Source organism: Aspergillus udagawae, assembly GCF_001078395.1.
Source record: "Aspergillus udagawae IFM 46973 DNA, scaffold_6, whole genome shotgun sequence".
In the NCBI taxonomy this organism is placed as follows: domain Eukaryota; kingdom Fungi; phylum Ascomycota; class Eurotiomycetes; order Eurotiales; family Aspergillaceae; genus Aspergillus; species Aspergillus udagawae.
Window position 1 is genome coordinate 1303823 of NW_025091269.1, and position 24668 is coordinate 1328490.

Genomic DNA, 24668 nt, shown 5'->3' on the forward strand with positions numbered 1-24668 from the left:
AGCAGAAAGACAGACGAGGTCGACTCGGGCCAAAACGGCGAAGTTGGGAGGTTTGGCCCTGCGTCCGGCGCTAGTCCCGATTTGGTCAGCATGCGAAAAGCCCGACATCATCAAATGAGAGACCGCAGTACACGACCTCCTTCTATTAGTGTTGACGACTCATTCCCATCACATTCCATCTCATCCATCATGGCGGCTAACGGTCTGTACAATCTTTACCGGCTCGCCATCCCCGTGGCGACGGGTGCGATGATCTTCAACGCTTCCATCTACGACGTTCGCGGTGGAACACGGGCAGTCATCTTCGACCGATTGAGCGGTGTCCAGGAGAAGGTCGTCAACGAGGGTACACATTTCCTGGTCCCTTGGCTGCAGAAGGCAATTATCTATGATGTTCGAACCAAGCCTCGCAACATCTCCACTACAACGGGAAGTAAGGACTTGCAGATGGTGAGCTTGACCCTGCGAGTCTTGCATCGCCCTGATGTCCCGAAGCTCCCGGTCATCTACCAGGTGAGTCCACGCTGCTCGAAGCCTTGAACCGAGGCATTTTCTTACATGTAGGATAGACCTACGGTACCGACTACGACGAGCGTGTCCTCCCCTCCATCGGAAACGAAGTCCTCAAAGCCATCGTGGCTCAGTTCGACGCCGCAGAGCTCATCACACAACGAGAGGCCGTCTCGAACCGTATCCGCACCGACTTGTTGAAGCGTGCCGCACAGTTCAACATCGCCCTGGAAGATGTCTCCATTACGCACATGACCTTCGGAAAGGAGTTCACACGGGCTGTCGAGCAGAAGCAGATCGCACAGCAGGACGCCGAGCGTGCCCGGTTCATTGTCGAGAGAGCCGAGCAGGAGCGCCAGGCGAACGTTATCCGTGCGGAGGGTGAAGCCGAGAGTGCCGAGATCATCAGCAAGGCCGTCGCCAAAGCCGGTAGTGGTCTTATTGAGATTCGTCGGATCGATGCCACAAAGGAGATTGCTCAGACGCTGGCGAATAATCCCAACGTCACGTACCTGCCAGGCAACGAAGGCAAGGAGGGTGGAAAGAGCACAAGTCTCCTGCTGGGTCTGAGGAATTAAGGGACGATGGATGAAGAAGTCCGGGCGATTGAAGAAAACAAGACATGAGGCTGGTCACCTAATGTGACATTTTATTGTATTGATCTCATTTAATCCCAACAGGACGGGGATTTGGGCTTGCATGATCTCCTGGCGAATTGATGCTGTATGCTTGTTCCTCTGTTTCTCTTTACTCATAGCTTTACTTGTAGCAATAGTATATCCATTCCTCTCTACAAGTTCCACATATGGTATCATTGTCATAACCCTATCTCGTAGCCTCCGCATATAGTGATCTGGCTTGCCTATCCCTAATCAGCCAACCTGCGATAGACATGTATCTGGAACCGCATATCCTCCAAACCCGCTCCTTCACCAACATAATACCGCAGCCTGGCCGCATCTCTCCGCCACCAGCGTGAATCCTGCTCACAGATCTTCTCCCACTTTCCCGCCGCAACCGACAATAGCGTATGATCTAGTAGAAACTTCATCGGATATCGTCTCTCCTGCGGCGCCGCCGAGGCGCCATCCGCCTCCGCATCCTTCTTCGCCGACTTTCCCAATTTCAGAGTCGAATAGCTACCCGGGCTATCAACAACCAGAAAGACAGTCCCCGCTGTCAACAGATCCGTCGCACGGAGCAAGAACTCCGTCGTCCTGGCCATAGATGTCGAGAAGAGCTCGTTAAGCGTGAACATGAGCGTAACCAGGACCGTGCGGGCCGGTGCGGCTGCGTCGTCTAAATGCAGTATCTTCCTTAATCCCTCCTCAGCGAGCGAGAGGACATCCGCGCGTTCGAATCTGACAACGAAGCTGTCTGCCCTCTCCGACTGTAATGGCGCAGGATGCGACTTTGTGCCCGGAACAGCGGGAGACCGGATCGTCCGCGCCAACCGGTCCACAACACTCGACCAGTCGGCGATATCCACAGCCGTAACAGCCAGCCCTGGCCGTGGCAACGAAGTCGCAGCCGTAGCCGTGTCCTGATTTTGACCTTGACCGCCGCTCTTGTCCTCCAACGAAACCGTACCAACCCCATCCGAGAGCGCGGTCTCGTCCATCATATCTCGCCACGCAGTCGCAAGCGCCATGATCTCAGCACCGGCCCCGCCCCCAATACAGACGATATGGCTCGTCTCCTTCGCCCGGGTCTGGATCTGAGCTCCACCACTTCCACACAGCAACGTCCGCAACACAGACTTGAAGATCCCCGCATACCCCAGCGCGCGGGACGCACTCCATCGCAGCGCGTAAGCGCGCAAGAGGTCCTCGTCGGCATCAGTAAACGCCGAGTCAAAGTCCCGATTATACAAATGGGACTTGATAGTTTGGACCAGAGACTTGATATCTAATTCTTCCTTTCCCGCGGGCGCGGTTGTCTGAGCCTCAGGTTCGCTGTCAGTCTCAGCCCTCGGCGTTGGTGCTCTATGTTCATTTTGATGGCCATGGTCATGGTCGTGGTTATGGTTATGCGGCCCGTCACTTGTAAGTAAAGCCGTCTTGAATACATTCAGCAGCAGTTGCTGGAGTGTCAGCGGGATGGTGGCGGATAGATCGATCTGATTCCCATCCTGACTGGTCTGGTCATGTCGTGACTGTGCTGTTTCCTGCTTGCTCTGCTGCGGCCTTTTCTTTTCTTTTCGATTGTCACGACCTTGGGGGTTCTTTGAGGTGGATTTCTTTGAAGCACCTGATCTTGGTTGTCCCATATCCTAGAATATTGTCGCAGATTGCGGCTTTTGATTGGGTTGCTGTTTTTCCTTTTGCTGGCTGGCTTTTGGTTATGTATTTTTTGCCTGGTATTCGGCCCGTCATCCACCGATTTAAATCTAGATTTATGTCGGCTTGACAACCTGAAGTTTACTGTCTACAACGTTAATAATATTCATCATGTTTCTTACATTGTGAACCGAGTATCACATTCGAAATAAGATAGTCTGCAGGAAACAGACGTGACATAATTCGTAATGCAGACCTACGTCCAAGAACTACATGGCCTTCAATCGACCTCAACAAGCTCTCGAAATGTAATTGTCTCCTATTTGACAACGACGATTGGAGTGTAGATTCACTGACCTGTAGCCTCACAAATGTGCAGTTTGTAACGCCAAAGATAATTGAAAAGCCTGGATGAATGCGAGAGGCATATCCATCATGGGACAAGAAACAACAGAAGCGCCCATATAATGTGGTCACCACCGTCAGTGCAACGATGTTGGCGAATGCGCAAATGACCGCCAGAGATTAGAAGGAAGAAAAGAGGCTAATAATGAATGAACAGAAGTAAATGCAACGGCATTGCTTGCCCATAATAACAATCGGACATCAACGAGGGACAAGAAATTGAAACAGAGCATCATACTCTTACGCTTAAAAGGCATGCCGAAGAAAAGAGATTCGTCAGTAATCTCAACCGAAATGGGAAAGTAGCAGAAAGGCTGGAATGGCCCCGCAAGGAATGAACCTGCAAAGACCATGCGGACTGCATCGTTCATAATGTGGATCAATATGTACAGAATTAAAGTGAAATCGTTGCAGTGGCGGAAACTGTTCATGACCGCTGATCTTCTCGAACAGCCTCCGCGTTCATCTTCTCCTTGTCTTTCGTCCTCCAAAAATGCACGAGACGGCTGATACGACGGCTCTTCTTCTTCGACTTCTCGAGAACATCACTTGGGGGCTTTTCCTCGTAACTCAGTTTGCTTCTCTCGCCATGAGGACCACCAACGAGTTTGGATAAACTAGCCAAGCTTGACCTCTTCTGGCTGTGAGCTTGACTGCTGCGGCGAGTACCGGCGGCAGAAAAAGAAGCTGAGCGGTCAGTGGAAAGTCGAGAACGATGGAAGAAGGTTCCTGAGAACCGATTCAACGTATTTGTTGTGGTCGACACACTGCTGGTCAAAGAGGGCACATCATCCACAGAAGCCTGATGATAATCCACAGATGGATTGTACGATGGATTGGAGAAGTTGTGATCTGTTGTCGAAGCTGTTGTGATAGAGCGAGGAGCATCGGAAGAAGACAAAGTGAAGTCCGGAGACGGGAAGGAAGATTGAGAGAGCGAACAGCTACTCTGCAGGGAAAATTGGGGTATGGTGCCAGTGAGTTCCAGAGGAGACGTCGCCGGCCGGGTGTCAGCAGGCAGAAACCTTGGTGATATCTCAGGACTGGGGGGAACTGGCGGTTTGTTCGGCCAATTCTCGTGTTTGATGATTTCCACCGGGCTCTTTGGGTGGCTTGTGAAAGGATTCTTAGCACTGTGGAGCTGGTCAACAGCCCTCTCATGCGCAGATACTCCGGGATCCCCAGAGGTCTCCTGGCTCGCAGGAGCAGGGGTGGAGGATTCTGGCCCTGTTCCCTCGTCGTTCTGGATGCCAAGGCCAGCTCGCTCTGTGCTGCATCCGGCATCCGCCGACCTTCGAGTCAACGTGTCGGAGGTGGCCTTGCTATGCACTGTTATCTGGTCTGAATTATCGGGCTGTATGACGACATTAGATTTGGAGGCTGCCTGATCTTCTTCCTTCGGTGATTCACTAGTAGCCGCCAAAAAGGCGTCCTCCTCTTCCTCATAGAAAACATCAGGATTTTCCAGAGTGGAGGAATTGATAAGGCGGTTGTTGAGAAAACTGCGATCGAAAGGAGGCATCTCCGGAGCACTTTCTGCACGTCGATGATAGCGCATTTCAGGCCCGACGAATTCACCTCGTCGTCCACCACTGTACATACGTCGGGATACAGCAGAAAATCCACTCCCGACAACTCTATCGGCACGCATATCAGGTGTGTTGAAGGGTCCTAGAGCTGCATCCAAGTCGATGACTGGACTGAGAGTATCATCCTGTACGCCCTGCTCGTAGAAGCTCCTTGGCTTCCAGGAGTCTTCAAATGACGGCGGCGCATTAGTCTCCAGGTCCGCCCGGCTCAACTCGGGGGCGTTGGGATTTGTGGGAGTGCGGATAACAACGATGTTATCATCGTCAAAATCGACTTCCAGCCCCGAACCAAGGTCAGAGTTGGTCCTGGTGATGGCCGGTGGATGAACTTCAGAGTTTGTTCCCCCAGTTTCCTTCTTCGGATGATGCCGCTTGCCCTTGCTACGGATTAATATCGAGCCTGCCCAAGATCGTACCTTCTTTTGCCTCTTCTTAGTCTTGGATCGCTTTTTCTTCGAGGCACGAGATTCAGCTGATTCATCATGGTCATCGCCAGATGTATCCGAGCATGTCCCCGTGGATGATGAACGCCGAGAAGAGTTCATTGAGTGACTGTCGTCACCAATTCGATTTTTCTTCCCAATAGCTGCATCAAGAAGTCCAGAAGACAGACTTTTGTGGACCCGAGAGTGTCCAGTAGCAGAGGACGGTCGCTTCACCTGCGATACATCGCCAGAGACTGCATTTCCACCGAGATCAAACATCAAGAGCGCATCGGCAGTCCTGGGTCTAGGGGATAGCTTTTCAGGAGCAGAGGGCGCCGCCTCATTAGCTGCGAGAGAACCACATTTGCCAGATTTTCCGCTATTTCTAGCAACCGGTTGTGACTGGTGGGAGCCAATGGGTCCAGAACATTTCGACTTCAAAACTGGTTGTCCACTAGCAGGCGATCGATCTGGGGACTCATTGTTAACCCGATTGGGCGAGCTTCCAGCGAACGGAATCCGGGGAGAGGCTGGAGGTGTTGGTCGACTCAGAGGTATCGCTGAGTAGGAGACGGGCGTGTGTTGTTCCTCATGTGCGCCGTTTTCACGCCTTGGGTCTGCTGGGGTTGGCGGTGTACTTCCTGCCGGTTTCGGCGCAAGCGCTTTAGTTATTTCTGCAAGGTCTACACCAGAGACCGCTGCTGATCGTCGATGGGCATGGTGACGTCGTCCGGGCCCACCTGCACTGAACCCAGGACCAGGAGTAGGGAGTTTAGCAGGACCTGGCAATGAGTTTTCATCGTTGCTCTGGCCGGACTCTGTCCCTCCCGAAACGACTAACTGATCTCCTCCGATGAATTCACTAGGTCGCCGACGGTGTCCACCAGCTCGAGCCGGGGGAACTAAGGATTGCGTGGCATGGGCCGATCCAGGGTTGAAGGAGAAGGCTGGCAGAGGGGGAGGAATTCTGCTTCTTGGCTCAGGCGCCGCGGACGGCTGGATATTCGGGGTTTCTGGATCGCGAGCCGGAAAGACGAATGGTGGGTTGGGAAGAGGCGTGGCCATGCTTAAATTGCGACGGCTGTGTCGACTGGGAGATGGGCCAGGCGAATCGAAATGCTGAGACAAGACTGCGGGTGACTGAGGTGGCAGAGGCAGAGAGATCGAAGCCATGATTAGCAGTGGACAGCACTACATGCAGGTCCAAACAACAATCCGCCCAACTCCGTGAAAAGAAGATATCCACAGTTGATTGATCCGGACGCACAGGGACCTCCAGACCAAGTGACTTTCCTTTGGTATATTGGAAAGCCTGGAGATGTCTGGAGGTCTTCACCTTCGCAAAGACACCATTGAATGTGTTGAAAGATTCCACAAGCTCGAAGGCGACGATCCCAATCAAACAAAGTCAAGTTTCGGTCTGCGAGATACAGAAGAAAAGGGGAGATAATGAAGGGAAATAAAAGTCGAAAAACAATTCCTAGGGCTGCAGTTCCAATATCCAACAATCGAGTCGATTTGAGTAAGGCGATATGCGCAGTGAGTTCAAATGACGACCGGAGTTGTTGATGACAGCGCAGATCTGAATTGTTGTTTGGGTTTAAGGAGCGGACGGCCACAAGAAGGGCCAGAGGGAGAAATTTCGAGACGAGAAGAAGAGGAGGGGACGGAAAGAGGGAAAGAGCAAAAGGAAGCGAGAGAAGGAAAATGAGGGAAGTCAAGAGGAGACGAGGATGAGGATGGGGAAGTAAAGAGGCGGGAGTAACAGACTTGGTAGAATTAGCAGACAACAGGAAAAAGAAAAGACGAGGATGGAGCAACCGGCGGAAACGGAGGAGGAGAGAAAGGCTGATTTGCGGGCGGACAGAATGACGGGTAGATAGAGCGAAAGGCAGCGAGAGAGAGCCACAGCAAGAGGGAGGAGAAGGGTGAATGTGTGGAGGGCAGCACACACTGATTGGCCGTTCTGCAGGGTAGATTGGGGGCCTGGGGGTCCAAGGACAGTTAGTAACTTTCCTTAGCGTAATTTGTACCTGACCTGACCGGTTCAATACACGGTATTACCCGCTCCAACCGATCAGAAACCCACCTCACCAGACAATGTGTGGCAGGAAGACTTACGAACTGCTGCAAAACAGGTATCTGACAGGTGGACGGGGTACGAGAATCAGCTGTTATTATTAACTTATTAGGTTCTAATTTCCCATGATTCATAGATATTCGAACTAGGCTAGCTGGGTATTATTAAATATTCATGAATAATGATCCATCATCATTCAATTTAAGAACCTAGCAGACAGGAAACCAAGGTAGTGAATGATAAAGCGGACCCAGTTGGCTGCGGTCACTCGGACCGACCGTTGCTAAGCCCTTGTTGGAGTTCGGTTCGTGCATCTCCGAGACAGGATTTACCTGGGAGAAATTCGAGTCCTTGAGGACTGGGATGGACAAGTCAACATGTGAGTGTCATACAAAATTCCCTCTTTTGATTGTAACTGGAACATCTCCAAGGTGAAAGCGTCATGGACCCTGCGTTGCCACTGGGTGTATGAGCAGCTCAACCCTGGTTAGGGGATAAGACACGGACGCCCTTGAAAGTCTGCCAAATCTTATTAAGTCACCTGTGGTTTAATACTGTTATTCAGCAGAGATCATAATAATAATAATCAATCAATAATAGGTTAGAATTCGACTATGGTTTAGACTAAATGCATCTCATAATCTAAAATTGTCAATAGCTGCAGTGCACACCGTAACATTACCTATGATCATTTCCGAAGTGAACACTCTCGGAGAAATCCCTCCAGGCACCAACTGCATCAAATGCCCGTTCCTGACAGCGTATCCAATCAGCAGTGCAGAAAGACAAGTCGAAATCTCCCTCATCTTGGCAAGAGCCGGCTGAGTGCCACCGCTAGTCGCATGAAGCCAACCTTGAACCAGAAGTGAACTAGTAGTAGTAACCTTACAATGGTCTAGTGTATTTTACCAGGCACATCATTAATACGGTGATCTGGTGATCCCTGCTCTGCTTGATTCCTTAGTTTTCACAGCCACTTGAACTGTTCATTTCTGAAGGACTCGATTTCATAGGATTGCCAGATGCCTTGACGGTTAATGTGGCATTTGTATTCCTCAGGATCACTACACGCAAACTGTACAGCCAGAGCAAATATATCACCCCCAATTTTGAAGAGTGTTGGCATGGGCCGGATGCTGAGCAGCCCCCTTGTTGGCAAGTGGAGTATGAGCGGCTACGTAAAGGTAGTACGTAGATATGGCGCATCTTTGCGGACTGCGGACTGCTTAAATTCGCCGTTATGGATAATCGAGGCAAGTGTCAGGCATTTGGCAATTGACACATTCCTGACGGATGTCCTGATGAATCAGGCTACGTCCCCCTCCTTGGCATAAAACCTGAGGCTTTCAGCTCTAGTAAGAAGTACAAGTACTTATCTTTCCAGGGAGGTATCTATGTATCATTGTCAGCAATTGCCAAGGTATAAGGCAAGACTCATGGACATCCTGTAACAAATACAGGAACTGCAGATTGAGTGGCTTTGTCCAGAAAGTGCTTCCCATGCCATGGTCTACTACAGTGATGCTCCGTCTTTGAGAGATATTAGAAATTCTCTCCGGACGCCAGGATGTGTTTCCTTGCCCATTTGTTTCATTTCTAGATAGCGCAGTTTGATCATCAATGCATTGTTTATCTGGTTCTATTTCGGGAACAAAGTAGGCACGGATCTTCAGGCCATTCGAAACATACTGGAACTTCAATCGATAGCTTCGATCACATCGCTGTCTCAGACCCCTACAAGCCTGCGGGAACCAAGTCATTGATGCCGCTATTCGCATCCCAAATATCAAGCAACTGCATCGGCGCTTAACCTGCGTACTCGCTTCGTGATACTTATCGTTACTATTTCCGGGTTACTGATAGAGTGTCTGTTACTCTATTCCCCCGCAACTACTGTATTTTTGCCCTCGCGAACATGCATCCAATAGTTAGGGAGTTGCGGGATAAGTCACCCTGAAGGCAGATACCACTGTCAACATCCCACAACTGCGTCATGATCGAACAGATTTCCTCAGGCAATGGATCCCATGAACGAATAAAACCGATTCTCACCCAGGTTTAACTATCTATAGTAGTTATCCAGTTTACAAGACAATAGTTGATGGGCATATTACCAATAAGCCACGTTGTATGCAAGGGTCTTTTCGTTATGGATGTCCTGGCTTACTTTCGATGTCTCATCGATGTATCCCAGGCAGAGCTATTATTGCATTTACCAGTTAAACAATTCAGAGCTTATCCATGGTTATGCCAGCGGGAGCTCTTCTCTGACCTTGGAACCAGTCGGCGTCTTAATCCACTCGGCGATTGCGAAGAGTGCTCTACCCACGGAGTACAACTACCGGATCTACGGAGGACCCGAGAACCGGTTCACAAACTACAGTACGATTAGATAAGGGCTGACTTCCATATGCAAAGCAATCGGCGAAATCCGTGAGCGAATTTCAGCCCTATGTGATGTTCCATGGTTGCACTGCAGATAAGTGGACATTCTTTTGCTAGATCGAGATTACCGCTTTGGTCTCGATAATTACGGCGATAACCTCGTCACAGCTATTAGGTTCTTAAAGTTTGCAAGAAGGATCCGCCTGGACAGCCCTACGATCCTGATCCTGATCCTGCACCAGGACACTCTTGTTATCCTCCTGCGAGCTGACAGGTACGTCCAATGCAGGGTTCCTCCAGAAAAAGTTCACCGGTTTCAATGAGACCGTCATTTTCTCCGCCGGCATGATGGGCCAGTCCTCCACCCGAGGGTTATGCGTCGTCCCGAACGTGTGCCAGATCACAATATCCTCGCTGCGCACGCAGACTGGCGCCGGTCGCGATCGGATCCAGGTGGCGATGCCCTCTCCCCCCAGTGACTGCATCGTGTGCTCGCCTGCGCTGTACCGCTCCTCATCGCTGTATCTGGTCACCCAGACAGCATGCTCAGCAAATTCAGAGCGCTTGAAGTGGTAGGATGACGGGTGCGCCAGTACCATTTGCGAGTAGTGCGGAACAAGCTTGTAGCCGACTGGTCCCCCGGACATGGGGTTCTTGACATTTTCGTTGATGATCTTGAATACCCGTCCTCTGGTGACGTCAAGATCCAGCGGCGTTTCGGACTCAACGATGTGGTTCACAGTTGTGTATCCCACCCCGAAAGGGTTATGAACGCCGGGGTCGTTGAAGGGCATTGCGTGGGATTCCTCTACCATCAGGGAGTTCTTGTGCCCGTCAATAGCTGGGTCGATTCGTAAGGAAAAGAGATGCTGATGGTACGGCGCCATGACCCCGGGGGCCACGATGGTTCCATATGGCACTGTCTGGCCCAAGTTGATGGGTGCCGTAGATAGAATGCCTGTTGCGCGAACCTCGTAGTTAACTGACGCATCTTGAGTGAAGTGAAACGCAAATATGTACTCGTAGTTGCCGACTGTGATGATCGTCTGCAACACAAGGACACGCGACCTTGTCACTACGGCATTCTGCGTCCGATAGTTCGTGTGCTTCCACAGGATACCGTCATCAATCTCGTGGCAGCAAACTACATTCGGTAGAACTATTGGGTCACCGGCAGAGGTGTGATGGTATCCATCAAAGTATTTGATATGGCCTAAGCAATCGCACCCTTGTCATCCTTGTTAGCATTGCCTTGCGATCAGTCCTACTTTGAATGAATGCCTACCCAGCTTGAGGTTATTTGAATTCACACCGGCCAAGTTCGATCCAAGGTCGAAAGCAGCCTTGCGCGGATATGGGGCACGGCTGTCGCCATAGGGGACAAACATCTCAGATAGGGATAGTCTGTAGAAAACGCTCCGACCATCATAGGTAATATCGTGGAGCGTCAAGCCCTCCCGCTAGAGAAGGCACACAGTGTCAATTTGAAATCAACGGCTGCTCCTGGATGGTGACTCACATAGTTGAAGCCAACTCGCATCCGCCACTTCTCCCATGTGAGCAGATTCCCATGGACCTGAAACGAGGGCCCATCTGGCTGGACAACCTGGTACGGCTTGGTTGTAGTTCGCCTCTCGTTGACAAGATCGGGATGATATTCGCTGGTATGGTGGATTTTGTTCCGATCAAATGGCTTGACACCGACCTCACTGACAAGACCAGTCCTGTCGTGCTCACCCAAAGGTAGTGACAGAACCCGTTTAACCGTGAGATCGCCCGACATCTCCACGCATATATCTAGTGGATACGCGTAATGGTTCGCATCACCATGGTTCCCAAGACGCATATAGAAGTAACACTGTACGGAACGTCACTACTAGACTCTCCGAAGTGACCGAGTACTATACCATGATAATTCGCTCCGACATATCGTTCATCCCGTCTGTTCCGTACGTCCAAGGTTCAATACACACGGCAGCCTCCTCGGGGAGTTCCAGCAAACGAATAGCCTCCTGCACCTCAGCTGAGGCAATACATGCATCCTCAGCAGCCTGCATCTCATCCGTGTCGACATACGAGTGTCTTCCCGCGAGGTCTTTCTCCTTTGTGATGTTGCCTGTGCCCAGTTCAAGATGAACCTCGCGAAAATCGGCTGTTGTGTTCTTGTAGAACTGAACGAACGCACTCCGCTTTGGAGCAGTGACGTCCCGTTTGCCAGAACGCTCTGCTTCTAGATATGGTATCATCTGAGCTTTGGGAGGCTCCAAAAGGGTGACTACCCTGAAGACGAGCTTATCGCTCGGATATGCATTGTTCAGATGACGCACGGCCTGAATCGTCAGCTCGCATTGTACAATAGCCGCGTTTGCGAAGGCACCAACTTACCACCGATATCTCTGCGGGTGACAATGGATCGAGGGGATGCGGCATCATAGCCATATTGGAGAGCAATTCTATCAATAAATCTGGGCCGGTTAACGCAATCGACGACGGGAAACCCGAGCTTGGAACACCGAGCTATACTGATGGGAAGACATGGCTTTTAAAATCCATGGACACAGCCAAGGCAGTCCGGGGCAGAGCAAAACCACATCATTCCACCGTGACTGCACCATCCAAGGAAATCAAAATACGCTGAACCTTTAGAGGTAGGTTGATGCGGAGTGCCACATCGATGGTGACTGATAGGTCAACACCTCCGATAGTCAAGTGCCGTGATAGGATGGGAGTGGATGCTTTATCAACTTCAGCCTTAGAGGTAAGGATTGTCAACGGCAATGATGCTAGAGCTTCTGAGTAGGGCAGTCTATACGAGACGACTTCATCCCAATTGTCGCATTGGTTATCAAGCAGCAAGTGTTCTCAGCGGATGTGAGAGCAAGATGCTTCCCACGGAACCCCGCATCTCTTCTTTTACTTCGACAATAAACAAGTAAGCTGAAAAATAAGGGAGACTTGCTATACTCACACCTGACAGATTTAGGATAGCATACACCTTGCGAGCGGCATCTTACTGAGCTTGATCAGTCTAGATCTAGGTCTTAGTAACAGTGATGCTAGAAATAATCAAGCTTCCACCTTTAGCCCAGTACTGGTTTATACAGGTGGTGAAGGAGATATACATTGAAAAGAAATATAAACATAAATCGTGAATGCAACGTTGTATGCCCGTACAATAACGCCAGTCGCCTGGAAGACGATACTTCATGTTCCGAATTGCCTTACGTCTCAGTAGCATTTGGCGAAATTGCGAGTATGACGACGAAAGAGGCTACAATCAGAGAGGCCGCAACAATTGCTACCAGAGCAACACTTCCACGGCTCGCTGGAAATTTACCCCTGATGATCCAGTACTGACTTTCAAAATAGCGGTGGAACCCAATCAGAAGAATCAATAGGGCGATTCCAATGAAAGTCGTTCCGAGTGGTTTGCCAATATTCCGCAGTCGTTGTGATGCAGATGTGACTCGTATTGTTGCGGGATCATAGAACGGGGGTGAAAGAAGAGAAGGGAAGGCTTGAGAGGATACGTTGGAAGATGATGCGCTCGACGCGTTCAGGCGGAAGAGCTGGGTCACTGCGATGCCAATGGAAGCAAAAGCTAACGAGGTTCTCAACCACGCCAAAAACGTGCGTTCTAACAGCCGTAGACGTTAACGAATGCTACAGACTGGAGGGTTGAAAGAGGAGAAAATCAAAAACTGAGACGTGGAGGCACACCTAATGCAAGATGATCTCGAGCGACGCTTCCCTTATTTTCGAGTTCTACACTGCCGTATCTCTCCGCCAGTCGAGTATACCATGCCACATGTGAATCGTCCAAATCCGACTGAGCGTCTGATGGATCGGTGTTCGCTCCATTTCGCTGTGCTGAATTCTTTGCAAGACCGTTGCCAGATCCGGAATCTCGATTTCTCAGGCCATCCCTCGAACCGGATTGCTGCTGTGCGGAGTGCCCATTACTTACAGCTTGATCAGCACCATTACTTGCCTGTGGCAGCCCTGATGGAGACATGCGTGCTGAACTTGAGGTTTCGGATGGAGAGGATGAAGAGCGATGCGTTCTAGTGGCCACTCTGGCGTGGGATTCAGTCAGATCCGAGTGGTCCATGATGGCGTGCTCGCCAAAATGCAGGACTAACAGTAGGCCAATTTCAGTATTTGCTTATTCGAAAGTGCACACCATCAGCTACCAGATGCAGATATATCGACCGTTACTTCTCCAGATTGTCATTCAGGTTTCGCATCGACCATGGTGCTGAGAAGACGATGGAATTAGTCAGTATCCTGCGTGATTCCTTTGCTCTTTCGCATTTATACAGCAGACTTCAGCTGTCCTTCCATTTGCTTCCTTCAGCTTGTCTTTACGCAAACAGAGTCTCCTTAGCCATTAACGGGTTAGTCTAGAGAGGTATTGGCTGATCACATGGTGACTGGGGATGACGCTAGTCTGCTTTGGTAATGTCGTCATGGTCCTTTTTTAGCAGGCGGTGTAGCGATACCGCTTATCTGCCCGCCGAAGCGCCCATGAGACCGTTTTATTTCGTTGTCAGCTTAATGCCTTGATACTGCTGCTTTACAGTCAAGTGATTACATTCCGAGGTCACTTGCCAGCATTTGACAGAACCAGATCGCTCTCGAGGCGAACTTCTACATGATGGCTTCTCATGCGACTATTTCGTCTCCGCCAGCAGGACCCAAGTTTGATTTGTCCAAGAAGTTATCCGAGCTGCGAGCTACTCGCAAGTCTCACTCTGGCCCCTCGTCCAGAGAGCCCGCCCCGGTGACACCTCCTCTCCCCAGCCCACCAGATCTATCGACTCATACCTATGCACGGCCTGTTCGGCGTATTCTGTCGCGGAAAGACCACGAGAAATTTCTTGCGTCGTCGACCTACACTCTCGTCGTCGCCTTCATTTTCGGCATTTCTGATTCAGTAAGAGGACGTGCGGTTACAGATTACAAAGACCAACCTGCCTCCCCCAACATCTCCAGAATTCTATCACTGATAGATAATATAAGACAACTCGTTGACAAACATCCTTCCATTGACCAAGGCGGTTCAAGGTTCGGTAACCCGGCTTTTCGCGATCTCTTCGATGATGTGGCTGCGCAGAGTGCGACATGGCATAGAGACATCATCGGACTACAGAATGCGGACGCGATAGATGAAATATCATCATATTTGGTTCACTCCCTGGGATCACGGGATCGGTTGGACTATGGTTCAGGACATGAGTTGAACTTTGTGATGTGGCTATTGTGCCTTCGACAGATGCAGATGATATCGACGGCAGACTTTCCAATGATTGTTTTCAGAGTTTATCTCGAATATATGCATCTTATGCGGCAAGTACAAATGACTTATTATCTGGAGCCTGCTGGCTCGCATGGTGTCTGGGGTCTGGACGACTACCATTTTCTGCCCTTCCTCTTCGGTGCCGCCCAGCTTGTGGACCATCCGTACATCACACCGTTAGCGATCCACAACACAGCAGTATTAGACGAAGAAGGAGACAGATATATCTATCTGGATCAAGTGCGATGGGTAGACAGCGTGAAGACGGTCAAAGGTCTCCGGTGGCACAGTCCCATGCTGGATGATATCTCTGGTGCCAAAAACTGGCTGAAGGTTGAAGGAGGCATGAAGAAAATGTTCATCAAGGAGGTTCTGGGCAAGTTACCTATCATGCAGCATTTTCTATTCGGCAGTCTGCTGCCCGCTGACCCAGGCATGGGAGAGCGCACGGATGATGCGGAGGATGACGATCTCCACGACCATGGAGATGGCCATCCTCACGCCCGTCACACTGATCATTTTGGAGATTGCTGCGGTATCAAAGTGCCGAGTACAGTGGCCGCTGGAGCCGAAATGAGGAAACGAATTGGCGGAACAGGTCTACGACCGATTCCTTTTGATTAGCGTCTACGTTCATGACGATTAACTACAACCTACATTAGATCTATCAATGAAGCGAGCGCTTAAATGCTATTTTCACTCAGGGAGTAGTACAGGATATTCCAGGCGTTTTGAGAAATCCAATCAAGAATCGAATCAATTGAGCAAGAGAACTCACCATATCCTTTCCCAAGCAAGCCCTTTCAATCAAACTCCCTCAAAGTATAAGGTCCTACCAACACCCAACCAACAGCAGACCCCAGACGCCAGAAACCCACGAGAGAAAGACCCATCACCCATTACCCATCCCCCGACAACGCAGCCAAATCGTTCGTCAACTTGGTAACATAATTATCCGCCCTCCTATCATTATCCCTCTGGAGAATCCGCTCAGGCGACATCTTCACATCCTGCAGCCGCCGCTCGAGAACCGTCCCAGAGGTCTTGAGCACCTCCTCAGCCCTGTTATCAGCCACAGTTACTTTCATCAGCATCCCCTCGTTGGGCGCCTCGCTTTGATACGACCATAGATTAGTCCTTTTGTCGTGGAGCTCCTGGACTGCAGTGTGGAGAATTTCGCTTTGGGTTAGTGGATCGCCGTGCATGGGGAAGTGGACGTACCAGGTGTATTCTGTGGGCTCTTCGCCTCAGAGGTACTGGATGAGTCCGAGGAGCCCCATTCTACTTGTTGTGTCGTTTGTTTGGGTACGGTTGCGTTTTGGATGGATTTCTAGAGGCCTGATAGGAAAATGAGGACTAGTGTGATGTAGTGTATTGCTGATGCAATATTAACTGAGAGTAAAGATGCATTTAAGGCACTATTTATATACAGTAGATGAAACATCTAGATTGAAACTGAAAGTGCTATATCAGACATGCAAGAAAGAAGTCTGCATAGTTTGACACCACAGGAGGGTTCCATGCATTGTCGAATCTGCAAGACGAGTCTGGAGCTACAAGACAATACCTTTGTGTACTACCTGTGCTCCCCTCAATGATTCCTTTGTAGTTGCTCGCAGTTAATGTCTGAGGACTAACAAAGCGCAGATGGCAGTAATTGCGGCAAGTTGCCTTGCATGTCTTTCCGAAAGATGACGTCTCATTTGATATCTCCAGGGTATTGCAGAACAGCTTTCTATTCAGCCATTCCAAAACTCCAACGCAAAAGAACACACAGGAAGGATATTTCAAAAGCTCATTCGATCCATATCTAACCTCTTTCTACTTCCCTCCTGCATCCTCCAAACTCAAACTAGCCAGGCACTTCTCCGCCAGCCTCGTCTGCGTCCTACTATGCATCTCCATTCTATGACGCTCCAGATGCCGTTGAGCAATATGGTACGCCGCACGCCGGATTGCCCCCCAGTCGGAGTATCGAGCCTGGACCTCAATCATGAACCCAGAAATGGTACTTTCTAGGTTACGCGAGGAGTAGATCTCGCAGCGGCCGGCTTGGATGGCGCTGCAGATGGCGTCGAAGAGAATGATCTTGTCGTGGGCGTATCCGGAGGAGAGTGGCACATGGACGTACCACGTTGTGATGGTGTCTGCCGTGAAGAGGTCGTCTTCGCCATCGGACAAGAGGCGTTCCATGATCGTCCTGGGGGATTGTTCTAGAGAAGAATCTTGAGGGACTCAAGGTAGAGATTGGAATAGTTGAACGATGAGTAGGGAGACACCATGCGGCAGACACATCGTCCTTGAGAGTTTATAAGGAAACGCACTGAAGCTCAATTCAGAGACGGATCCGAACATTTAAGATCAAACAGAGCATTGAGGTCAAAGAGAGACCGCTCAAGATGGTATGATATCAGGAGTCCAATAAGGCCATCATTGTACCCTAGTATTCAGCATGGCAAGAAAATACCTTTGTGGAAAGAACAAACATGGAGTACCTAATGGATTACTCCTTACTGTTGAGTTACTAAGCACAGTATCCCTTTAGACGGTCATCCTTTGTCCAGATCATGTTGTCCTCCACCAGACAAAGAGAGCACGAACAAACAAAGAAAGCACCCTTCCAGAATCCTTCTTTGGCATCATGTCTCACATTTGGAAACAAGATCTCTGTGGAACGTTTTACTATCCTTTCTATGCATATCACTTCTATACTGACCTGAGTCCCTGAATCCAAGTATAAGAAAAAACACGCTAAGCCGAAGTAGTAAAATAATCACCTGACCATCGCCATCTACAACGCCTTTAGATCCACTTACAACACCTCATCATCATCAGAACCACGCCAAAGTAAAATCATATTATTGACCATATCTCTCGCCAACAAACATATAAGCCACTGTCTTGGACGTCTAAAACCCCAACAAACCAAGAAGAAGCTCCAAATGGCCCCCGGCGACGAATACACAGCCGGCGGGGGCGGCAAACTCAAACTCAAAGGCTCCAAAGTCAGCGACGGCCGAGTAGACAAGAAAAAGAAGAAGTCCAAAAAGAGCAAATCCGACAAGGAAGGTGAGGTTGGCTCCGCGCCGCCGGAAGCTAGACACCCAGATGAAGACGGGAGGAGCGAGGAGCACCACCCGGACGACCGCACACCTGATGATGCGGGCGCAACAGTAGGCAAGACAGAAGCGGAAAGGAAGTACGAAGAGGCGCGAAAGAAGAGGGTACGTATCTCATTCTGCCTTCAGACTCTACCTACGCTTTGGCGGTGGAAAGGTCTACGAACAATGGACAAAGCAGCTGATATCGGAGTAGCTCTTGGAACGTCTAAAGCGGGAAGGAGTCAAGACTCACAAGGAGCGAGTGGAGGAGTTGAATAAGTATTTGAGCAGGCTGAGTGAGCATCATGATATGTATGTGCTTTTCATTTCTTATTCGCTTGTGGAAAGGCATGGACTGACATGTGCTGCTATAGGCCGAAGATTGGACCCGGTTAAATGGGGTTTGGAGACTTTTTCTGTTGTATATGTACGCATCTTATTCAGTAATCTTGGTTTTCGCGTCAATTACTTCTTCCTGGATGGCCTCGAGTTCTCATTTCTCAAGCTGTTGGACGTAGCATGGGCCACTACTCTAACGTCGTTGAACGTCATATGACACGAGATCAGGTTGAGCTCCCACTGGCCCAGACGCCTGAGATTGCTGGCGCGCTATGCGGCCTAAGCTACGAGGGTAGCTGCCTTAGTTGCCTCACTACAGCCTATCCACGACTGAAGGCCATTGGCGAGCTCCCCGAAATCGATGAGTTTGGTATCGACTGTACAACCACTTATGTGCGACACCGAAGCGGGGAGACGACAGCAGGTCCGAGCGGTCTACACTACGAAGGAAATAATGACTGTACCTGAGGAAGAAAGGAGAAACCAAATCGTCTCAGTTGTAGATAGAACAGTAGTCTATGGATGGCTGAACACGATGCCGTATTCGCGCAACAAATCGATACTGCAGATTGTAGTGAATCATCAAAACTCCAATGTATGAACGCCACGCGTATGAATGGCAATGAGATGGGCAAACAACCATCAAAAATAAAACCCAAGAGAGTATCTCCCAACCCAAAGTCCCAAAAACAAAGTAGATTTGCAGTATGTGCAGCCGACAGGAACAAAAACGAATTCGTAGTTGCTCAGACCGGCCAAGTTATTAAATCGAGTCACAACACCGCGCTAAACTCAACGGGCTTAATCGACTGCGACGTAGGATGAGAGGTAAATAGAAAGGATTGTCGGAGGCGAAGTTGAGGGAAACGCGAAACCCGTCCCAGGTTCTTATACGCCCTTGATGACTTGGGTACGCTCGCTGTTGAGCTTGTCGGCGTTTCGGGCATGAGACTCCTTCTTGCAGTCCTCTAACCCCGTACAGGAGTGAGCCTCCAGCATTCTATGTTTCGAGCAGTAGTGTCCATTGCAAAAGCTACAGTCACCGACGATCCGCTGAGCGGCTTCCTTGCACTCCTTGAAGTTGCAGCGAGGCTTGCGGGGCGCCATTTTCATAAAGTTGCGACAAGAGCTAGGTAAGGCGGTTGGAAGGAAGAGGTCGAGGAAATATATATCGACTCGGTTTGAGGAAAGCAGTCAAGAAGGATTCGAGGAGAACCGTACGGACGGGTAGACGACGAGGTTGAGAGTAGAGGTGATTGATGGCGAGGTCGAGGGTAAGATAAGGAGTTCCGAGAGCAAGGGTAGGGAGGAGAATAGACAGTTGAGGAGCCAAGTCGATAAGGAGAGAGATAAGGAGGAGGACGAAGTAACTGCTGCCAGCGGCTCGGCTATATATATGTCTTCCAAAGAGGAACGGAAAGCAGACCGATAATCGGAAAGCACGGGAGTGAAACAATAGGTGGTATCTAGTGGAAGGATGGGGGTGAGTTTTGCTGGAAATTGAGGTGGCAGTGAGGCAAAAAAAGAAAAGTCAATTTGTACAAACGGATACAGAGACAGGAGGCGACGGGGAAGGGATTGCCTTAATAATTAAAGAATGGATGGAGCCAGATGATGCTGCTGATGATTAATATTAGTTAACCTGGGAAGAACTGAGGAGAAACTGGAAGAGAGGGATGAATGCTGAGTCACAGTACCCAACCAGATAGTTAGATAGGCTAGATTGCTTCATTTGGAGACATCTACGTAGGAGGTTGTATCATAGTAGTAACTAGTAATTATTCATGATACTGATAGTACAGAATAGTACACTAGTGCCACCGCTGATCCAGGAGAGCTCCATTTTTCACTCTACTTTTGTACATATTGAGTTACACACTTACTACTACTGATCTAGTGTGCAGTACTTATAGCTACCTGGGTGGAGGCAAAATCGGGGGTGGAGCCTGAGGCCTTTGGAAAGTTACTGTACAGTAGAAAGGGAGTTTCCAAGTGTTCACTTGCCCAGCGCACGAGGTCGGTTTGCCTTCGGTACCACATCTTGCGATCATCTGGGGCATCATCGAATGCGTCCTCTCGAGTTTGCAAAAGAGGACTACAAATCATTATATTATCATCATCAAGTTGGCGAGATTAGTATTGAGGCCAATGGCTCTTCATTACGCAGTACTCCGTACTATCTATTAAATCCTGGTCAGGTTTGGAGTATCAAGGAACCAAGAAGGCTTCAAGCACTAGACTAATAGTACAAGAAAAGGGGAAAGGACCCAAAAAGGACAGTTCATCTCTAAAGCATGTCGACTGAATGATCAAGTCACTTTCCCCTTTCCGCTGGGTGAGGTGACGGCTTCTGCAGAGTACCCTCTGACCCTTATGACCCCTATGAACGCACCGACCCATTCGGGATTCCAACTACGCATAGTTATCTATTGAATAGCGCCTGCCACTGAATGGCATGCAAATTATCTCACAAGTCCGATCGTATAAGGCAGATCCTGGCTATGACTATCATTTCAACACCACAAGTCCACAACAATGCAGGGCAACCGCTGGAGCCTAACGACGGTGCATCCTGAGTCCACCTGATCTGAGTCGCTACCAGTTCGACACAAACCGTTCGGATATCAGCTATTATTTACTACACTAGCTGTTTTTCATTGCACTGTATCGATGTCTATCGGTTAAGATTAATCAACTGATTCAAGTGACCGACCGAACCGATGGCGCTCTTACATTTTGGACGAAACCTACTATTCGGCCTTCTCCGCACCAACCATGAGTCACGTGAAAACTATGTCCCAGCACTCAGCGACTCCAATGACCAAAAAGCGCATCAAATCAATGTCTAACTGAAAATTGAAAATAATCTGTATAACAGACCCAGCAATTGTCCATATGTTGATGAAACCCAGCATGAAAATGGGCTTTGTCGGAAGGCGTGCAGATTGCTTGCGGTTGGCGCAACTCCATGAAACTGCAACGGTGCGGAGTAAAAGCCACTAGCTATCTCTCTAGCTATCTTCAGGTAAGGCAAGGTAGCCACTTACCTCGGGAAGACGAAGACCACCAATGATGCAAGTTTCCTTGGATCTCGCGACAATTAACCTCTTTTTCCTGGAAGATGAGCAAGTTGCAACACATGATAATCCGGGACTGGGTGTCATTTACCATCTTGAGTAAGCCGGTTGAAAACGCCACTAACTGCACTACTGTAGCTAACTACATCTGGCCCGCAGAGATAGCACAATATACTTTGAGTTGGCAGATGTGCGTGGTTCCATTGAGTTAGAAGAGTTTGATCCATTTGATAAGGACCAAAAGCGCTAGGTTACCCCGTTGGCATATTTACCTTAGCGTCCACAAGGTAGATATATAGATACCATAGTCGATACAGGAGTAGCGGACTACCACTGCGGTACCCGGTGCTTGGTATGGAGAACTATCAGGTACCTCGTAGCGCTAGCACTCGTTGGATAGCTCATGACAATTTTTGAAACACGACGGAAAAAAGAAATATGTGAAGAGAACTAACCCAGCCGTCTTGGGCACAACCATCCATCTCCTCCTGCTGTATTTCAGAGCCTCGCAGTCACAGCTGCTACCCAATCCGGCAGCTCAGGATAAGGCATAGCCCCTTCTTTTGTGTATACGTTCGAGATGTCATATCCAGTGAAAGGGATATGCTCCCGAGCTCTCTTTTGAATACCGCCCACTCGCCAACTATGCCACCCATATCTGATTTATATTCTGTATACTCGATTGATTCCACTGTTGCCAAAGTACCTAACTGCATGTGAAAATGAATGATGCATGTACTTCGTGGCCCATGCGTTGTCAATCGCAGTTGGCGATGTTGGGCTCCATACACTATCTACCTGCAGCACCAACATCTCCGCAGCAGTAAGGCTTACGATTTTATCAAGGCGCGACCGCCTTATGTCTGTGCTCCGATAAGAGCATGCGCTCTACTACTACATCCGTATGTAGCTCAAACTCCCACCAAGTGGTCTCCGGGGCCTGAGAATGCTGGACATTCGATGTCGTATTATCCGTCTCTATCTCCTCCTATAAGGTCTTGCCTGAAACCTTTTCCATGGAGCAACGCCCATGATCAAGAGTAGGAGTATTCGCAAGGATATAGCAAAATAAAACTAACAGTAAACGCCTCTTACCAATGTTCAACCCATCAGAAAAAGCCATAGCAACAGGGCAAGGAAATCAAGGAGCAACGCCGATTTGCAGACATTAGCCATTCACTACGCAGTGGTCGTGGTCACACCCCCATCTCCTTCTCCTTGCCCGCATCTGGGTCCAGATAGTCTTCTCTTTCTGCTGCCTCATATTCACCTACGAGGTCCATCACCACAGCCCGCGCTTCGTCAAATTCGCCGAGACCGTCTGTAAAGGGACTCTCCTTCTTGTACTGTTCCAAGAATGCGTTTCGTTTCCGCAGGCGGTCGTACTGTTGGACGATTCGCTTGAAGAGAGTCGCCACTGACGTGTGATTCGCCAGCATCAGGCCGCTGACGCGGTGTGTGTTTTGTATGTATGGAGATTTCTTGGTCAGGGCGACTTGGATACTGGCCGGGCCCCAAGGGATGAATGATGCCAAGCGTCGCTCGCGGATACGCAGCAAAGACTTGTGCACATCTGTGGGATCTGCTTCACCCTGGATGATGTTGAGGATACTCATGTAGCAGCTGGACTTGCTGGGGTTGATTGAGACCATGCGGTTTTTCGGCTGTAGCAGGCGGCGCATAACGTCTAGAACGGTGGTTTTGCGAACTGTCTTTGCTTGGTCGACATTGTCACCAGTAAAGGGCGTGTATGAGGTGATCAGGAAATGGCTGCGAGGTGTAGGGATAAGAGAGGCGATGATTCCAACAAGATCATTGTGCATGTAGCCGGGGTAACGGAGTGTGGTAGTTGAGGCTGACATGACGGTGGACACCTATCGAGAGTGAGCTTTCTTTGGACCTCGCGTAGTTGAGCAATGAGGAAGACTCACAAGCTGATTCGTCTGCTGGAACGAAGGCTCTTGAACATGAAGTCTATCTGCAACAATCCTCGAGAGTGCACCATTGTCGAGAACAACCTGACAGCAACTTAGCCCTATCATTGGGTAATCCCATAGATGGAAACTTACCACAGAGTCAGCATTCTGTGTCAGTCTCCTCATGGCTAGCAGACTGTTGTACGGATTGACCACGACATCCGCGGACTGGGTATCGGGGAAAACGGAGTATGTCTGAATCAACTTCTTGGGAAATCGGTCATTCATCCGCTCTAGGATGAAGCTACCAAGTCCCGAGCCGGTTCCTCCTGCAATCGAATGCAGGAACATGAAGCCCTTTTACGACATACCAGATTAGCCCAACAACACTCATAGGCGATCGCCAAAAATGTCCGATCCCCTCCACCTAAGTGTCTCACCTCTAAAGAATCACTACCGTCCGCTTCTCGGTCAATCATGTCGAAAACCTCCTCTTGTACAACTTCGCCGGCGGCGTAACCGGCACCCCAATTGTTCCCAGCACCAATGCCTTGCTGACCGATGAAGAAGTTCTCTGGATTGTAGATATTCTTGTAAGGTCCGCTTTGTATTGAGTTCAAAACCTGTCCATCAAGCTCAGCTCAGATCAGGAGAGAAATAAATCGCAGCGCATTGGTAGAGGGTGAATTCGTACTCTTGGCTCTAAGTCCAGAAGGATAGCTCGGGGGATATATCTGGTATCATCGCTCTGATTTCACCAAAGGTCAGCTCACCCAATCCAAGCATCAGATTTCCAAGCCCAACACGCCGCAAAGGCTCTTACCTGGTAGAAAAAGACATCCTTGCGATCCCCGCCTTCTGTTGCAAACTCTTCCAAGTTCCCATCCTGGCTAATCCCATGCTCAAGGCAAAGCTGTTGCCAGAACTGACTGCCGACTGTACAAAAATCCAGTTAGCGGGATCGTGGCGTCGCAAGAGTGTCATGTCTAATGAGGTTGCGGACGGCTGGTTTGCGTCGCTCGAGATTCATACCATTGTTGCCGCACTGGCCGGCTTGAATCGTAATTATTTCTCTGAAGACGGCTTGAGTATTAGGTGGCTTTATCTCACACAAAAGATCAGACAAAAATAATTGGGCGAATCGTGGCACATACCTGGGCATCGTTCTTCTTGACCACCAGAAGTAGACGAGGTTATAGCCCACGCGTAGCGCGTTTGCGCGGGGAATCTTATTTTGGAGGTGGTGGGCCTCAGGTACGCAAC

At 49.6% G+C, this 24668-nt stretch overlaps 10 protein-coding genes across 10 annotated transcripts; 3 read left to right on the forward strand and 7 right to left on the reverse strand.

Annotated features, from left to right (window-relative positions):
* Positions 1-189: 189 nt before the first annotated feature.
* phb1 (prohibitin subunit PHB1) lies at positions 190-1088 on the forward strand (the record flags this gene model as incomplete). The annotated part of the gene is made up of 2 exons (XM_043293094.1): positions 190-513; positions 570-1088. The coding sequence occupies 2 exons, from the start codon at positions 190-192 to the stop codon at positions 1086-1088; spliced, it is 843 nt and encodes a 280-aa protein (XP_043149029.1).
* A 290-nt stretch (positions 1089-1378) lies between these two features.
* Aud_008218 (25S rRNA (uracil2843-N3)-methyltransferase) lies at positions 1379-2779 on the reverse strand (the record flags this gene model as incomplete). Its single annotated transcript, XM_043293095.1, has 1 exon — positions 1379-2779. One exon carries the CDS (start codon positions 2777-2779, stop codon positions 1379-1381), a length of 1401 nt encoding a protein of 466 aa, XP_043149030.1.
* An 842-nt stretch (positions 2780-3621) lies between these two features.
* On the reverse strand, positions 3622-6381 carry Aud_008219 (putative cell wall proline rich protein; the record flags this gene model as incomplete). Its single annotated transcript, XM_043293096.1, has 1 exon — positions 3622-6381. One exon carries the CDS (start codon positions 6379-6381, stop codon positions 3622-3624), a length of 2760 nt encoding a protein of 919 aa, XP_043149031.1.
* Positions 6382-9852: 3471 nt separating this feature from the next.
* On the reverse strand, positions 9853-12112 carry Aud_008220 (amine oxidase; the record flags this gene model as incomplete). The annotated part of the gene is made up of 5 exons (XM_043293097.1): positions 9853-10901; positions 10959-11133; positions 11193-11531; positions 11581-12003; positions 12059-12112. The coding sequence occupies 5 exons, from the start codon at positions 12110-12112 to the stop codon at positions 9853-9855; spliced, it is 2040 nt and encodes a 679-aa protein (XP_043149032.1).
* A 782-nt stretch (positions 12113-12894) lies between these two features.
* On the reverse strand, positions 12895-13784 carry Aud_008221 (uncharacterized protein; the record flags this gene model as incomplete). The annotated part of the gene is made up of 2 exons (XM_043293098.1): positions 12895-13310; positions 13394-13784. The coding sequence occupies 2 exons, from the start codon at positions 13782-13784 to the stop codon at positions 12895-12897; spliced, it is 807 nt and encodes a 268-aa protein (XP_043149033.1).
* Positions 13785-14327: 543 nt separating this feature from the next.
* Aud_008222 (serine/threonine-protein phosphatase 2A activator) lies at positions 14328-15596 on the forward strand (the record flags this gene model as incomplete). The annotated part of the gene is made up of 1 exon (XM_043293099.1): positions 14328-15596. One exon carries the CDS (start codon positions 14328-14330, stop codon positions 15594-15596), a length of 1269 nt encoding a protein of 422 aa, XP_043149034.1.
* Positions 15597-16793: 1197 nt separating this feature from the next.
* Positions 16794-17165, reverse strand: Aud_008223 (uncharacterized protein; the record flags this gene model as incomplete). The annotated part of the gene is made up of 1 exon (XM_043293100.1): positions 16794-17165. The coding sequence occupies one exon, from the start codon at positions 17163-17165 to the stop codon at positions 16794-16796; it is 372 nt and encodes a 123-aa protein (XP_043149035.1).
* Positions 17166-17914: 749 nt separating this feature from the next.
* On the forward strand, positions 17915-18469 carry Aud_008224 (DUF1754 domain-containing protein; the record flags this gene model as incomplete). Its single annotated transcript, XM_043293101.1, has 3 exons — positions 17915-18196; positions 18288-18385; positions 18448-18469. 3 exons carry the CDS (start codon positions 17915-17917, stop codon positions 18467-18469), a joined length of 402 nt encoding a protein of 133 aa, XP_043149036.1.
* Positions 18470-19300: 831 nt separating this feature from the next.
* On the reverse strand, positions 19301-19519 carry Aud_008225 (AN1-type zinc finger protein; the record flags this gene model as incomplete). The annotated part of the gene is made up of 1 exon (XM_043293102.1): positions 19301-19519. One exon carries the CDS (start codon positions 19517-19519, stop codon positions 19301-19303), a length of 219 nt encoding a protein of 72 aa, XP_043149037.1.
* Positions 19520-22685: 3166 nt separating this feature from the next.
* Aud_008226 (gamma-tubulin mipA) lies at positions 22686-24567 on the reverse strand (the record flags this gene model as incomplete). Its single annotated transcript, XM_043293103.1, has 8 exons — positions 22686-23363; positions 23421-23507; positions 23559-23762; positions 23846-24028; positions 24100-24153; positions 24229-24341; positions 24438-24478; positions 24560-24567. The coding sequence occupies 8 exons, from the start codon at positions 24565-24567 to the stop codon at positions 22686-22688; spliced, it is 1368 nt and encodes a 455-aa protein (XP_043149038.1).
* Between the last annotated feature and the right edge of the window lie 101 nt (positions 24568-24668).